The sequence below is a fragment of the Aquila chrysaetos genome, chromosome 19 (genome assembly GCF_900496995.4).
Source record: "Aquila chrysaetos chrysaetos chromosome 19, bAquChr1.4, whole genome shotgun sequence".
Classification (NCBI taxonomy): domain Eukaryota; kingdom Metazoa; phylum Chordata; class Aves; order Accipitriformes; family Accipitridae; genus Aquila; species Aquila chrysaetos.
The window spans coordinates 16,342,169-16,356,413 of NC_044022.1; the positions used below are offsets into that span (position 1 = coordinate 16,342,169).

Below are 14,245 nucleotides of genomic sequence, written 5' to 3' on the forward strand. Positions count from 1 at the left end.
CCTCGGAGCACCCTCCGCCCCCTCCGAGTCAGAGAGCCGGCTGTCCGCCCCGCAGAGCCGCCCCCCGCGCTCTGCTCTGCGGGGAGCGCTCCCCTCGCTCACGCTCCTTCTGCCAAAAGGGACCAACTGCCCCCTTCTGCCCTCGACTCTCCCTTTATAAAACCGCTACCCTACCTGCTTTCCGTTGTCCTCTCTAGTTTTCCAAGCCGTAATCCAAGGAAATCATTCCTCACATGGAAACTGTTCTACAACACCGATTCCCTTTTTTCTTCTTTCTGTGCTGCTCTTGTGCTGCTGTGCCCTCTCCTGGATGGGGCCGGGGGATGTGGCTCACGCTGCATTCAAGATGCAGGTGCCCCAGACATTTACGCAATAGTACCAACTTGTGTTCTGGTTTGGTCTGTTCTTAATTCCTCCTGATTCCTAACATTCACTTGCCTTTCTGCCCACTAAAAAGCACTAACATTGCCATTAAACTATTACAGATAAGAACCCATTTCTGAGATGCTTAGACGGTATGATGCACATAGGGCTAGGATCGATTTTTTTCCACAAGTACTGCTGTAAATGTATCAGTCCTGAATTTTATCTTTTTATCACTCATTTTTCATGCTACACATACTTATGATAGTCACCCTTTTTCACACCACTTACAGAAAATAGTGAAGAGCAAGTGTCCTTGCAGCACCCCGTGAGTGACTTTCAAGAAATCTGACCACTTTTTCCTGTCTTTTAACCAGTTATTTAACCTCCACGGACCCTTCCTGTCATCCCATGGTGATTTCATTTCCTTAAGAAGCTTAAACTAACGACCTTCTCAAACGTCTTATGGAAATGTAAGTAGGCTATATTCATCCAGGTCTCTTATCTATATGTTGAATCCTTCAAAAACCTCGCTGAGGCACAATTTTCTTTAAGTAAAAAGAAAGCATTGATTCTTCCATGATCTGTTTTGTTCCTTTGGACACTTTTCTGTTTTGGTTTTTAAAAAAAAAAAACAGTTTCAGCCAGCTTGCATTATGTGAGTGTCAGAGCTGCTTATTCCTCTGGGAAGTTTTTAAAGGTTGATTGTATATGTGTCACCTTCCAAGCTTTTGGTGCTAGGGCAGTTGCCAACTGCTACCCAAGTTCATAATCCAGATTTTTTCATACTCGGGGGCCTGTAGCACTCTGTGGAGAACATGCCTGCCCTGGTAACTTCTTTGTTTTGTTCTTTTGTTCATTTTGTTGCTTTACTCTGTTCCCACTGGTGCGTCAGCCCAACACAGATGCTGTCCTTCAACACAGGTGTCGGGGCACAGCTGGCCGTGGGGCAGGCAGTGGTAAACTCAATGCTTTCCACTTTGTGTGATGCTTCACGCTGTCTTTCTGTGGCAGGCTGTGGCACCTGGACAAGCAGCGGTGACGTCCTGAGGCCCTGAGGACCTTTGGAGGCTTCGTTCTTGTTTCACAGCTGCCATCCAGCCGAGAAGCATGTCGGGGGAAATGAACTGTGCCAGAAGGTTCATACAAATAACCAGATTTTTATTGTCATTGTAATCACTTTGTCTGGCTAGTTTCTACGGTCAAAAGGTATTTATGATTCTGTTTCTAAAAAGTCAGACTCATTAGCTACTCTAAAAGGAAAGTACCAAATAATTTCCTTTATTAATAGCGTATGTTTAAGTGAAAGGGTTTAATTTTGTAGGTATACAGAGAGCAAATGTTCTGCACAGACAGACAGTGTTTCTGCACAGAACAGGAGACCTCAATTTTAATGTTTACAAAACAGAAAGATGAGAGGGCTTAGAGTATCATCTGGTTTTGTCAGCTCAAAGGGAAGATTTAGAGGATGAGTCTGTAAGCGTTTATTGCTATGGTGTAACTTCTGTTTGGGCTCAGTCCTGCAGTTCTACCTCACGTGTGTGCTCTTAAATGACTGGGGAAAACAAAGAATCGAGAAATAACTGAAAAACATCCAAGAAACTTCAACATACTGGTTAACTGGACATCAATCCAGGACACAATTAAGCTCAAGAAGAATGATGGACAGTAAAGTTTCCTACACTTGAACATACTTCAAAACACAGAAGTGGAAAAAATAAAATAAAAAAACCCAGCAACTTGAATTTACATTCAAAATCAATTTTGGACAAACAGTTTCACAGACCTGTTTGTTCTGGCATTCCTCTGCAAGAGTGGTAGCTGACGTGAGCAGGCAAGAATGAGCACTATCTAATTAAAAATGAGCTATAAACATTCAAGTATCGTTAAACATGGCCTGATTCTGCCTGTCTTCCTTGCAGAGCACAAAGATCAGCCTCCTGATGGCTTCATTACAGGTGGGGAGTGAGGTGCTACTCGGTGCAAAGAAGAGGTACAGAATCAGGACCACAATGAGCAGCAATTACAAAGTCAACTAACTTTCTCAGAGGTTGCTCAGGGCTAGATTTTTAAAGGGATTAACAAAAGCTGTTAGAAAATAACAGTAGGGGCACTGCTGAACTCCATCAGGTGCTAAAATATATTGGTAGGTCCCTAAATGCCTTTAAAAATCTGTCCCCAGTGCACAGTTTCCTCATTTAACAGGGCAAAAAAAGGAGAATCGCTTAAACGTCAGTGAATTTATTGAGCCAGACTTTGGGAAAACACGGGGACTTCCAGATTAATGCCTGCTCCTTTGGAAGCCGGCACGCTTAAAACAGTCCCTGGTGGTATTTCTTCCTTAGCGTGAACCCCGTGTTTCTGCACAGAGCGCACGGATGCCATACTGCCCACTCCTTACTCCCGTGGAAATCCTGTGCAGCCGGTGTGGATGCCAAGAGGTGTGCTGCTCTGCTCGGCTGCCAAATTTGATCTTGGACAAAGCTCAACTGAACTCCAGAGGAGTGGAAATGGTGATGGGTGGTACGTGGATCTTGGAGCCGAACGCTACAGCTCATGTTTGCTCTTGTGAGTGCTGGCTACGGGGTAGGACTATCAGCATATGTCTTGCTCCAGTTTTATTAGCAGCATGTCATGAAATCCGGTGCAGCTCTGTGAGTAGTGCTAAAAGTGGGGATTTACGGGGAATTTGTTAGAAGTGCACTTTTGTCATGCAGAGCCATGTAATGGATCCTGCTTCCTTGGCGGGTGATGAGGCAGAAGATGATTAATACTGTTGACAGCAGAACAAGTCCAATGAAAATAAAGGCTGTGAGTATCAGGCTGGCTTCTCCAGAACTCAAAGTTTTGCCAAAAAAATTGCCCCCTTTGCTGTCATAATCTGTTAAAAGAGAAGTAGTTCATGAGAATCTATGCATGAATCCAAAGAGTTTTAAATGACATTAAAAAAAATCCTTACCCTTTGCAGTGGTTCCATTATTTGCAATAGTTGTATTGTATGCTCCAGCTGTGAGTCCTCCTTCTGAAGGAGCTTCCCACTCTGTGCAGAGACAGAAAAAGCATAGTTAAGTTGAAAACCTTAATAAATACTTCTTTCTCTTCTGCAAAAGTAATGCTGATTTAATTTAATTAGTTCTACCTTGCTGATCTGAACAGAAATCATTATTAGATCAGCACTGCTATTAGTCTAGGCAGCTCCATGGGCAATGTCCCCCTTCTCTGTAGGTGTCTCTGTTGCTTCACTACTTACTGTAGTGACAAGACAAGGGGTAACTGTTTTAAACTGAAAGAGGGTAGATTTAGATTAGATGTAAGGAAGAAGTTCTTCGCTGTGAGGGTGGTGAGGCACTGGAACAGGTTGCCCAGAGAAGTTGTGATGCCCCATCCCTGGCAGTGTTCAAGGCCAGGTTGGATGGGGCTTGGAGCAACCTGGTCTAGTGGAAGGTGTCCCTGCCCATGGCAGGGGGGTTGGAACTAGATGATCTTCAAGGTCCCTTCCAACCCAAACCATTCTACGATTCAGATCTGCATTCGCTTGTTCATTTGAAGTTTCACAGCCCACATGAATATGTGGTATAAAATAAATTCACCTTATCAGAGGAAGGAGTATTTTGGCTACATTTGGCATTATATTTGTCATCCTGCTGCTACAGGGTTAGAGGTACGAGGTGTGCTTGCTGGCACTGTTGCAACCCCTGCGGAGGAAAGTAGCAAGCACAATGGGAATCCAGGCAGGAGGTGCTGGATACAGAAGTTTACTGAAATTATGTGATGTGGGGAGGCTTCACAAAGCACTTTTGGCTTCAATCACAAGTCGTGGAAGGGACCAGCTCCACTCAAAAAGTTTACCAACTTTTCTTAGTCAAAGAATCGTCTATTTCTTGGACAGGATGAAGAATCATTTTCTGGAGCATCTTGCATCTCATCTGGCCTCTGCCTGTGCAGGAAGGAGCTCAAATTGCTCTGGGAGCCAGCACCATACCAGTCTGCAGCCCCTCCCGCACACTCTGTGGCAGCAAGGCTGAAAAATAGCTTTGCAGTTGTTTTCTGCACCACCGGGGGATGACTAACGGTCTGCAGGCTGCCACTGTCTTAGAAGGACTCTTGTGAAGCACCAACTGCTTTTAAGTTGCAGCGTGCAGCAAAGATTACGGTCTTTGCCATGTCATTAGGGGTGTTTGTCCTGTCCCTAGATGATGCTAACTAGCCATGGCAGTAATGTACAGGTGCTTCCCACCAGCGTGCAGGGTGCAGCAGTGATGTTAGCTCTCCTCCTTTCCTCCCTGCCTTCCATCTGATCAGCTGCAATACCACCTCCGAGTCCTAGGACACGTTTCTGATACTGCACCTGACTTATTGATGGTGTAGGTGGTCTCCATGCCAGCGTGGATGTGATCGGCTACGTGGCAGTGCAGAAGCCATGTTCCAGGGTTTTCTGCTAAGAGTTCGACTGTCTGGAAAGTTCCAGGAAAAAGGTCATATACATCTCCTCTGTGGTCCTTATCTGTCTGTGGCAAGGCAAAACAAGCATCGTGAGAGTTGTGCCTCAAATAGCCCCCACAGGCACTGAAATATTCCAGTTAAACTTTCAGCTCCTCAAGGCAGATCAAACACTTCTTGTTACACATTTCTAGTGAGCCTCATCCAGGGAAACTGTGGTCTGTGGACACCTCTCATTTAATCAATTAATTAATTAACAACAGGAGGCCCTTCCTGAGGGCTTCAAGTGCTGGTTGAGCACAGGTGTTTCTCTGAAAGACAGATTTTTTAGATAGTCCTGCCAGTGGCAAGCTGTCACAACATAAAAACCACACTCTAAGCAGGCACAACTCTCTGATTTCCTCCCTATATCTTCCCTTATACCCATGGGTAAACATGCATTTAACCTAACCATGTCCTCTAATAGTGACATTTATTCATGTTTCATAACAGGCTCAGAGTAGTAGAAGCTTTGCAAGGATCTCATTAATTTTGTATTTCCTTCACGTGCAAAACTCCCACCGACCTCAGCATCAGCCCAGGGGTCTGTGCCCAAGCTGCAAAACAAGGCTAGAACCTGGACTTTTTTGCAGAAATTTCCCATCACACTATGAAGGTTTTACTTTGAATAATTTTACCAACCTTGAAGATGAAGGTCTGCGCATGGAAGTGAACTGTATGTATATCCACTTCATTGCCCATTCCTATCAAATACCAGTTTGTCCTATCACCTTCATTCATCGTTAGACCCAGGAGACTGTTATAAATCTTCCCATTGATTGCTGGAAGAATGACAAAATAGGACTGATTAATAACTAGCCATGGTACAGGTGACGATAACCTCCACTTCAGGCACCCTTCACACTTTCTCCCCGGGAAGAAGGGGTGCCCAGGCAGAGAGGGGACGGGCATGTGTGGCCAGGGCAAGGGATCTCCATAGTGACCACTGCCATTGCAGGAGGACAGTCACGTTTTTGTTTCAGTTTCCAAATCAACTAAGTGCACAGCAGCAACCATTTTTCTGTCTTGAAAAGCATCAGATAGCTTTTTTACTGGTTGAGATTGAACTCCTGAACAAACAGGATTTATGCTGAGAAACTACATGGAAAAAGAGGGAATAGAGTCATTGCCTAAAATGGGTACCATCTGTAGAAAGTTTGCTTTGCCAGGGCTGTTCCTGACCCCGTCCAGTCTGTTCTGCCTGGCTCCTGGGCTCGTTGTTACTACAGCCACAGTTTTAAAATGTCATCCTTACATTCCTACAGAACAAGCCTGCAAGGAACACAGCTCCCAAATGGCAAGGGAAGTCTGGCAGGGCAGCCTTTTTCCAAGAGTATAAGATTAAACTATCTCGTTAGAAAAATATCTTGGCTGGGCCTCATGAAATCTTTTTGTTTCCAGAGTTGCAGTTTATGAAGTAGTCACATGGTTGGGTAATTGCAGGCTAAGTCCAATGCCTTCCTAAAAGGGCTGTGAAAAATAAACCTCTGCCCTCTTGGCTCCTGCTACCGAGTCCTACATACCATGCATGCTGTTGCCTTCTACAAAGTCCTTAGTGGAATTAAAATCATCAGGATTCTTATGAAGGTATGTTTCAATATTTTCTTTCAAATACCAGGATTCATTTTCATCAAACACCATAAACAGAAGAGTGAATTCACGATCAATGTCTTTCCTTAGACCTCTTTCATCTAGAATTCCTTTTCTGCAAACTACAAGAGGCCCAATCAGACCACTGTATGTGTCCTGAAATAAAATAAATATATGCATTACAAATTTTCAGTTCATCCAGTTATGAAATAGATACAGATTAACTACAGATTAAATAAAGATGAAATTCCATTTTCCTATCAGATGAGAAAAAACCATTGCTCTGTCTGATTAGAGATATCTTTCTCTACATGTCCCTATGTTAATGTACTAAAGCAATGCTTTGCCTTCACCCCCAATCCCTTCTACTGTTCTTTAAGGAGGGAATCACATTACCATGGTGTACCCCTGGGGATTTCAGTAGCTTAAATTACCCAGGGGTGTGCAACTGTTATCAAAGAGGACAAAGCATCTAGCTCTGTAAATTGTTCCTCTAGCCTGTGGTCCTTGCATGAATGTGAAGCAGGATCCTTTCAGAAACATTATGCAAGGCAGGATGCTTTAGCCAAAGCAATGTAATCTTTAATGACCATTTCTTGGTTACCTTCACAAAATTCACTGTTGAATAATAAACCCAAGTGATACAGTTTGGATCTGTTTTACCAGGGCCGGATCGTTCCGGGACATTCCACCTGTAGGTGTTTATTTCCCCTGAAACAGAGAGAACAATTTTACCAAGAGCAGCTGGGTATTAGAGGCTTTGAACAGTATGTAACTGAGATCTGCTACCCTTCTCATCAAAAAATGATCTGCATCAAAACTATCTGTGGAAGCATGCAGCAATGCGATATGGATGTGATTCTGCCTTCTAGGAAGTCGATGAGATTCCAGTGGTGTAAATGAAGGCAGGTAGACCCCAGAAAAGGAGATCTGCAAATGATGCTGGCAACAATGGCATCCCACAGAGGGAAGTTTGGAGACAGGACTCTTTGTATTTCTCCTTGGGCAAAACTTGTAGCAGATCAATGATCTTGGATGCCGATGCTTAAGGTCAGTTGAAGATGTTGGGAGCCGAGGTCCAGAAAATGTTTCTTGGACTTTCTCAGTTGAAAAGGGCACAAAGATGTGGCAGTTGCCACTGGGATTTTGCAGATGGTGCTGCGGCAGTGTATCAGCTCTGGGCCAGGAGAGGAGAGCTGAATAGGTACCAACCTGCTGACTGGGAGCTACAGGGGCATCCTTTCCTTTCCCAGCCAAGCCCCTGCTCCCCAGCAACTACTGGAGAACCCCTGTCCCTTACCAAAAGCCATCACCTCTCCACACCCTCCCTGATCAGAGATTCCCTGACCTCTGATTTAAAAAATAACCAGAACAATCTGATGGGGAAATTATCTATTTGGATGAGGATCAGTTCTCTACGCTGAACACAAACACATCTGTGTTCAGACGAACTGCCTGTGCTGTGTTTCCCTGCTTTGGTTTTTTGCTGGTACTGCAGGGGAGGGTAGGAGACCAAGATGTGGTCAACACCTTGCCCTTTTAAGTGGTGGAGAAATGTTAAACCAGGCAGTCTCTGACCCAGAAATCTTCCAGGGTGATAAAAGCCAAGAACAGCTGGGGACATGCTATGAATCAAGGGAAAACAAGGAAATCACAGAACTCATGGCCATGGTCTTAGTGCAGCCACAACCCAACAGCTGCCAACAGCTGTGGGCGTCAGGGTGAAGGAGAGTTTTCAAGCTTAAATGGTTGTGAAGTGACTGGGCCTACTTTTGTGTCACTGAACCACTACAACATTTTGATGAATGATGCAATAGTGAGTTTTATCGTACAGCAATAACTACAAGAAAAGAAATGGTGACACTCAAATATCATACTATATGAGATGGGTCACACGTAAGTGTTGCAATATCATTTAATCTTACAGGACAAGCACCTTCTGCTCATTACAGCATGGGTTTACACACTTCAGCAGCAATCAGAAAGGCTTTCAAGACACTACACTACACTAATAGGACAGAAAACACTAACAAGAAACCCCTTGGTCTCAGAAGCATTCATGCCATGGAGGCATACACCAGGGAAGAGTTTGTCATCCACTTGTATCTAACCTACATGTCATCACCCCTTTATAGAGGGCATGATGTGAGAAGAGACCCTGGCCATGGTCCTTCACCACTTCCTTGTTTTTCACTCCTCACTTCAGGATGTTTGGAGGCTGTAGATGGAAAAACCCCTACTCTGCTTAAAACCTGAGACACTTCAGATGGCATCAAAGACCTATATTTGAAATGCAAACGAAGCATAACCCCTGAAAAGACTGATAAACAAGAGGAAAATGGATGTTTTCTCCCTTTTTGCTGCTGGGTAAATGGAGGAATGGACAGGGAGAGGACAAAGCTGTGGCAGCTGAGAGCTGTTTTGGCTTAGGCTGCTATGGATCTGCTCTCTGCACCTCTTTACCATGCCACCCACAGTCTCTTTAGGAGCTGGCAGTGCTCTTGGGAGCACAATTTAGCAGGACATAAATCTGACTGATGACTGGTTCAGGATTTAGTAGAACTAAATGGGCTCTGGGAAGCTTGGGGTGAGCAGTCCAGCCTGGCCTAGGAAGACAGACAGCGAGGCTTTCTAGGTGATGGTGGTGGGGACTGAAGTGCTCAGGAATTATTCTTGGTTTTAGGGACTTGGTTTCCGTGTTAATTGCTGCTTCCAAACTCCTAAGGAAAAGTCTGTCTTTAGATCTTGCTGAAGAGTCTTTTCCTTTGGCTTACTGTCAAACGCACTTTCCCTGGTCTAACTCATCCCAAGCCTGCTCCCACGTGGACACAGGAGACATGACAGTAGTGTTGCCAGTGTTACACCTCAACTGCCAACAAAATAGCATCAACGACATCATGGAGCAAATAACAAAACAAGGGAATCATATAAATCAGCTCCTTTTTTTATAAATTTATATATATTAACCGCAGGTATTCATTCATCAGACTCCAGCAAGACGGATGTTGGCTCACATTTGGCCATGAATTTCTGTGTGATTGTACTGTATCAATATAGCTATTTACAGGAAAGAAATTTCAGCTTGCCAAGAGGTTTAGTACATCAGAATTTCTTTTCATTTAGTTTTGCACTGAAACTCACAAATACTTTTTAAAAAATTGTAGGGGTGTTGGATAGTGAAGGTATGTACATTTTGGATTGACTATAATTCCTGGGTTTGAGTTTTACTTCCTACTAGAATGTAAAACCCAACACAAAAATTGAAGTATAAAAATCTTAACAGGTATTTTTCTATATGAAAAATTTCAATGCTGTGAGAACTACTTTCCACTATTTTCCTCACTAGAAACTGAGGCATACTTGGTACACTTTTTCAAAGATTTTTAATTCACGACAGCTACATTTTGCATTTTATGCATCAACTCTGAATGCGCATGCCAATTCTGTGTAGATTACGAGAGAGGCAGAGTTAATGTTGCCAACTGCAGCTCTACCACCGACTTTCTCAATTTTTAAAACATTTTCAGAGTGTCAGTCTGGAGCCAAATGCAGTGCTGGCTTACATTTCTCTTGCCATGATTATGCGCCTGCTTCTGCCTTTTTTGGAGGTTGTCCAATGATATTACGTTCCTGTTTCTACCCCTGGTAGGAACAAAAGGTCGTTCTCTGCCCAAACATGCTCACTTGATCAAGAACCTACATGTATAACAACACAGAATTATATCTGAATAAACGTTGAGCGTATTACACCTGGAAGAACATATAGGTATGCATAAGCTTGAAAGAGGGATTATCATTCATACGTTAAAATGCTTTTATATACAGCCTTTGTAGCTCAAAGAAAAAAAAGAAGAGCCTTACCAGGGAGGGTAATTGGTGTCTCAGGTTGTTCTTCACAACCCACTTCCTCTATACCATGTGCGCTTATCGAATAAGGCCTGCTGGCTTTGTTCTTAAATATGATCAGTACAGAGTCACCAACCTCAGCATGGAGTAACGGCCCTAAAGTAAACCAGAAGATGCTGGTGATTAATGATGCTTTTCTGAATTTAACAAATTTTCAACAGCTTGGCCTAGGAGAGGAGCCAAGGTCTTTCTCAAAACCCTTGGGCTTTTCTATTCTTTCATCAAAGTCATCAAAATTGGTTTGTTATCTCAGCTGATGAAAAGCTCCCTATATATAAATAATCTTTTTTCTTTTCGGTCAAGAATTGTTCACTCTGGAGACAGGCGTTTGGACAGCTTTTTAAGGATAACTCTTGTGGATGGTTTTTGTATCTTCCAAAATTTTATTTCTTAAGCTGGTAGCAGCTTTTTTATTTTAACTTTTTTTTTACTTTTGTACTGCAAAAAAGGAAATGTCAAATATATTACTAGAGAGTGTTGACTACTTTATGACCAGTTGTTGCCCACTTCTCACCCCATAAAAACCATGACCTGATGGTTATTTTATGACATGCATAAAATTTTGTCTTGCCCAATTTCAGATGCAAATCCAGCCCCTTAATATTGACTTAATCTGCCTACAAGTGTCTCCCTCACATTACAGGCTCTGAAGGTGAATCCTGGAACTGCCATTTTGACATCCTCCCTGTCAATACTCCTTAGGAAACTCCTTATTCATGTTTGAGAATGAATTCTCTAATTTGGAAAGCATCTTTACACTCAGCAATTACACAAATTGGGTGTAAAATCACTGATAACCTGGAATAAGCATCAGTGTTCCTTGTTTTCCATGTTAACAGAGCTGGAAAAACTCTTAGTTTTTGGAAAACAATCCTCTCGCTCATCAGGCTCAGTCTGTGAGCCGTGAGAGCTACTTGCCCAGGATTTCCAAGTGTTCCTCCTCCTCTGTCCTCACTTTGCGCTGCGTGAAGTTGCTGTTTGTGTACTCCCTGTAAACCACCTTCTTGTATTTTGAACCAATCAGATCTTCCGCTTGGCTCAGGAAAACATGCCCGTAGCTGCAAAATAAAAAGGCAAAGATTAAAAGCACTGAACCTTACATACCTAAAGACTAGTAACTGTTGTGTTATTCACAACAGATGTGATAAGAATGTACAGCTTGGTCCAATGTGCTGATTGATGTGAAGCCCTGGGTGCTGCAAGAGATTTTAAACAGCAAATAACGACAGTTATAATCTTCACTAAATGTACATCCTCTTCAAACAGGTAAAGCTGAGGATACCTTGCACTCACCACAAACTTTTGGGAACACAAATCCTTCACCAGAGAGCTGTCAGAGCAGAGGTGAAGTTCAAGCTAAGAGTGGGTTTGGCCACTCTCTCCAGTTGCATCCCCCACTCCAATAAAAGATACTGCCTGTCCCTGCAAACCTGAATCCTCTTGCCATGACGGCTGCTTTCACTATCTTGGCTATTAGTCAACTACAGGAAGATGATAACCGAAGCCTAATTTGCAAAAGCAAATGCCATCATCTGAGGTAAGAAGGACTTGCTTTACCCTGTCCAGCAGGACCTGCTGCTAAGTACTGCGCAGGGCTGGATCATTTCCCAGCATGAAGATAAAGTGCGAAATGTATTTTGCCTTCTGCACCTGGCAGAGGATGCTTTTTTGTGCCCTCCAGGTTCGTGCAGTCACCCACAGTTTGTTGCTGCTCCCGTGGCATCCCAGCGGGCTGACTCGCCAGCAGAGGACACTCGCCACCAGCTGCAGAGGAGAGCGTCCACTCTCTTCTGAGAGCAGCTCTGTCTCCTGGCAGCTCATCTCCAAGGTGCCCCTGGCAGGGGAGTTGCGAGGTTGGCTCCCAACACACTAAATAACAGCAAAAAAATGCCCCAGGAATACTGCTTACTGTAATAATATACTGTTTGTGCAACAGCAGCCTTTGACAATACTGGAGTTAATATTTTCTTTAAACGCACTTCATCACCTGTGACTCTTCAGGTGTATGTTCTACTGACTCCACGGTACTCTTCCTCTTTACAGGGTGCAGTTTCCCAGCCACTTTTCTAAGGTTTATTTTTGGAATACGTTTCTCATTCCTTTTTGCTTTCACCAAAGTGGTCTCAGAGATGTCCCTATGCAATCTGACCTGGAACGTGTAGCTTCTGCACATGCTTTTTATTCCATAGCACAGTGCAGTGTAGATGTGATTCACTTGCAGTGGTTACAGTGTCCTGATTTTTCCATGGAAGCCAGGGGCTACCACGCTGCAGTGAGGCAGGCTCAGCACCTCCCTAATGCATCTGCAGTGCTTGCAGGGGCTCACATCTGGGTCACATCTGGGCTCACCTGGGTTTCTTCTCTATCAAAACCAGAGCACTGGGATGGGGAGACTGGGGAGTGTGAGGAAGGGAGAGGAGGGGCTTGGGGGGCATCATTGTAGGGTCGAGCCAGGGCTGGAAGCCTTCTTGGGTTCAACAGCATTATAAGACACTCTGAGACAAAAAACATCTGAAAATGCTGCCTATGAACTAGTCTAGTCTGAGAGGTTGTCACTTTATAAATACATTTTCTCTTATTTGTTTGGCAAAGAGTCCCTCCTAAAAAGTACAAGGCTGGCTTCGTGAAAGGATGCTTCAAAGTTTCCCCTCCACTATGAGTGTGCCCCATGCCATAAGCATTTTTTGCTTTGGGTACCTTTCCTCATTGCTGCTGACATTGTAAATCTTTGGTGCCGAGCTCTTATTTGAGGCATAGTCCCACTCCACCTCCTCCGCAGCGATGTAGTAGAGCCTCATGGCTCCGTGTTGCTGCTGGGAGCGGGTGTTATTACGGCAGCTGCTGACCTCGTAGAGATGTTTCATCCCACCGACAAAATGATCAAAAGTCCTGCAAACCACTTTGAATGTGCCTGGAAAGGAAAGCACAAGAGATTTAGGCAATTTAAAAACTTGAAAAAGCAGCTTGGCAAATTAGGTCCTGTGCCTTGTACATCTGTGATCTGTCCTCAGACAAACCTAATCTGTGATGCTGTATGGAAAGGCAAGCGAAGGGGATGCTTACATAGAATCATAGAATTGTTTAGGTTGGAAAAGACCTTTAAGATCATCAAGTCTAACCATTAGCCTAGCACTGCCAAGTCCACCACTAAACCATGTCCCTAAGCACCACATCTACACGTCTTTTAAATACCTCCAGGGATGGTGACTACACCACTTCCCTGGGCAGCCTGTTCCAATGCTTGACAAGCCTTTTGGTGAAGAAATTTTTCCCAATATCCAATCTAAACCTCCCCTGGTGCAACTTGAGGCCATTTCCTCTTGTCCTATTGCTTGTTACCTGGGAGAGGAGACTGACATCCACCTCGCTACAACCTCCTTTCAGGTAGTTGTAGAGAGCGATAAGGTTCTCCTTAGCTCTCCTTTTGTTGCTAATCTATTTATAGAAACATTTCTTATTGTCTGCTACGGCAGTAGCCAGATTAAGTTCTAGCTGGGCTTTGGCCCTTCTAATTTTCTCCTTGCATAACCTCACGACATCCTTGTAGTCCTCCTGAGTTGCCTGCCCCTTCTTCTAAAGGTCATAAGCTCTCCTTTTTTTCCTGAGTTCCAGCCAAAGCTCTCTCTTCAGCCAGGCTGGTCTTCTTCCCTGCCAGCTCGTCTTTCGGCACATGGGGAGACAGCCTGCTCCTGCACCTTTAGGATTTCCTTCCTGAAGGAAGTCCAGCCTTCCTGGACTCCTTTGCCCTTCAGGATTGCCTCCCAAGGGACTCTCTCAACCACGCTTCTAAAGAGGCCAAAGTCTGCCCTCCAGAAGTCCAAGGTAACAGTTCTGCTGACCCCCCTCCTTACTTCTCCAAGAATCGAAAACTCTGACCATGTTGTCATCGCTGTGCCCAAGACAGCCT

The 14,245-nt window shown here is 44.1% G+C and overlaps 1 protein-coding gene across 4 annotated transcripts in view; it reads right to left on the reverse strand.

Moving 5' to 3' along the window:
* Positions 1-1,562: 1,562 nt before the first annotated feature.
* The window catches only part of HEPHL1 (hephaestin like 1), a 35,950-nt gene continuing 23,267 nt past the window's right edge, over positions 1,563-14,245 (reverse strand). For 2 of the 4 annotated variants that reach the window (XM_030042979.1, XM_041118585.1), the window contains 9 exons: positions 13,036-13,249; positions 11,257-11,396; positions 10,294-10,434; positions 7,037-7,143; positions 6,366-6,588; positions 5,485-5,624; positions 4,712-4,871; positions 3,323-3,403; positions 1,566-3,244 (listed from right to left, as the gene is read on the reverse strand). In XM_030042979.1, the coding sequence (XP_029898839.1) occupies positions 3,042-3,244; positions 3,323-3,403; positions 4,712-4,871; positions 5,485-5,624; positions 6,366-6,588; positions 7,037-7,143; positions 10,294-10,434; positions 11,257-11,396; positions 13,036-13,249 (1,409 nt within the window). In that variant the 3' untranslated portion in view covers positions 1,566-3,041. Of the gene's footprint in view, positions 3,245-3,322; positions 3,404-4,711; positions 4,872-5,484; positions 5,625-6,365; positions 6,589-7,036; positions 7,144-10,293; positions 10,435-11,256; positions 11,397-13,035; positions 13,250-14,245 lie in introns of all 4 variants that reach the window. The other 2 variants (XM_030042977.1, XM_030042978.1) reach the window with 2 other exon arrangements.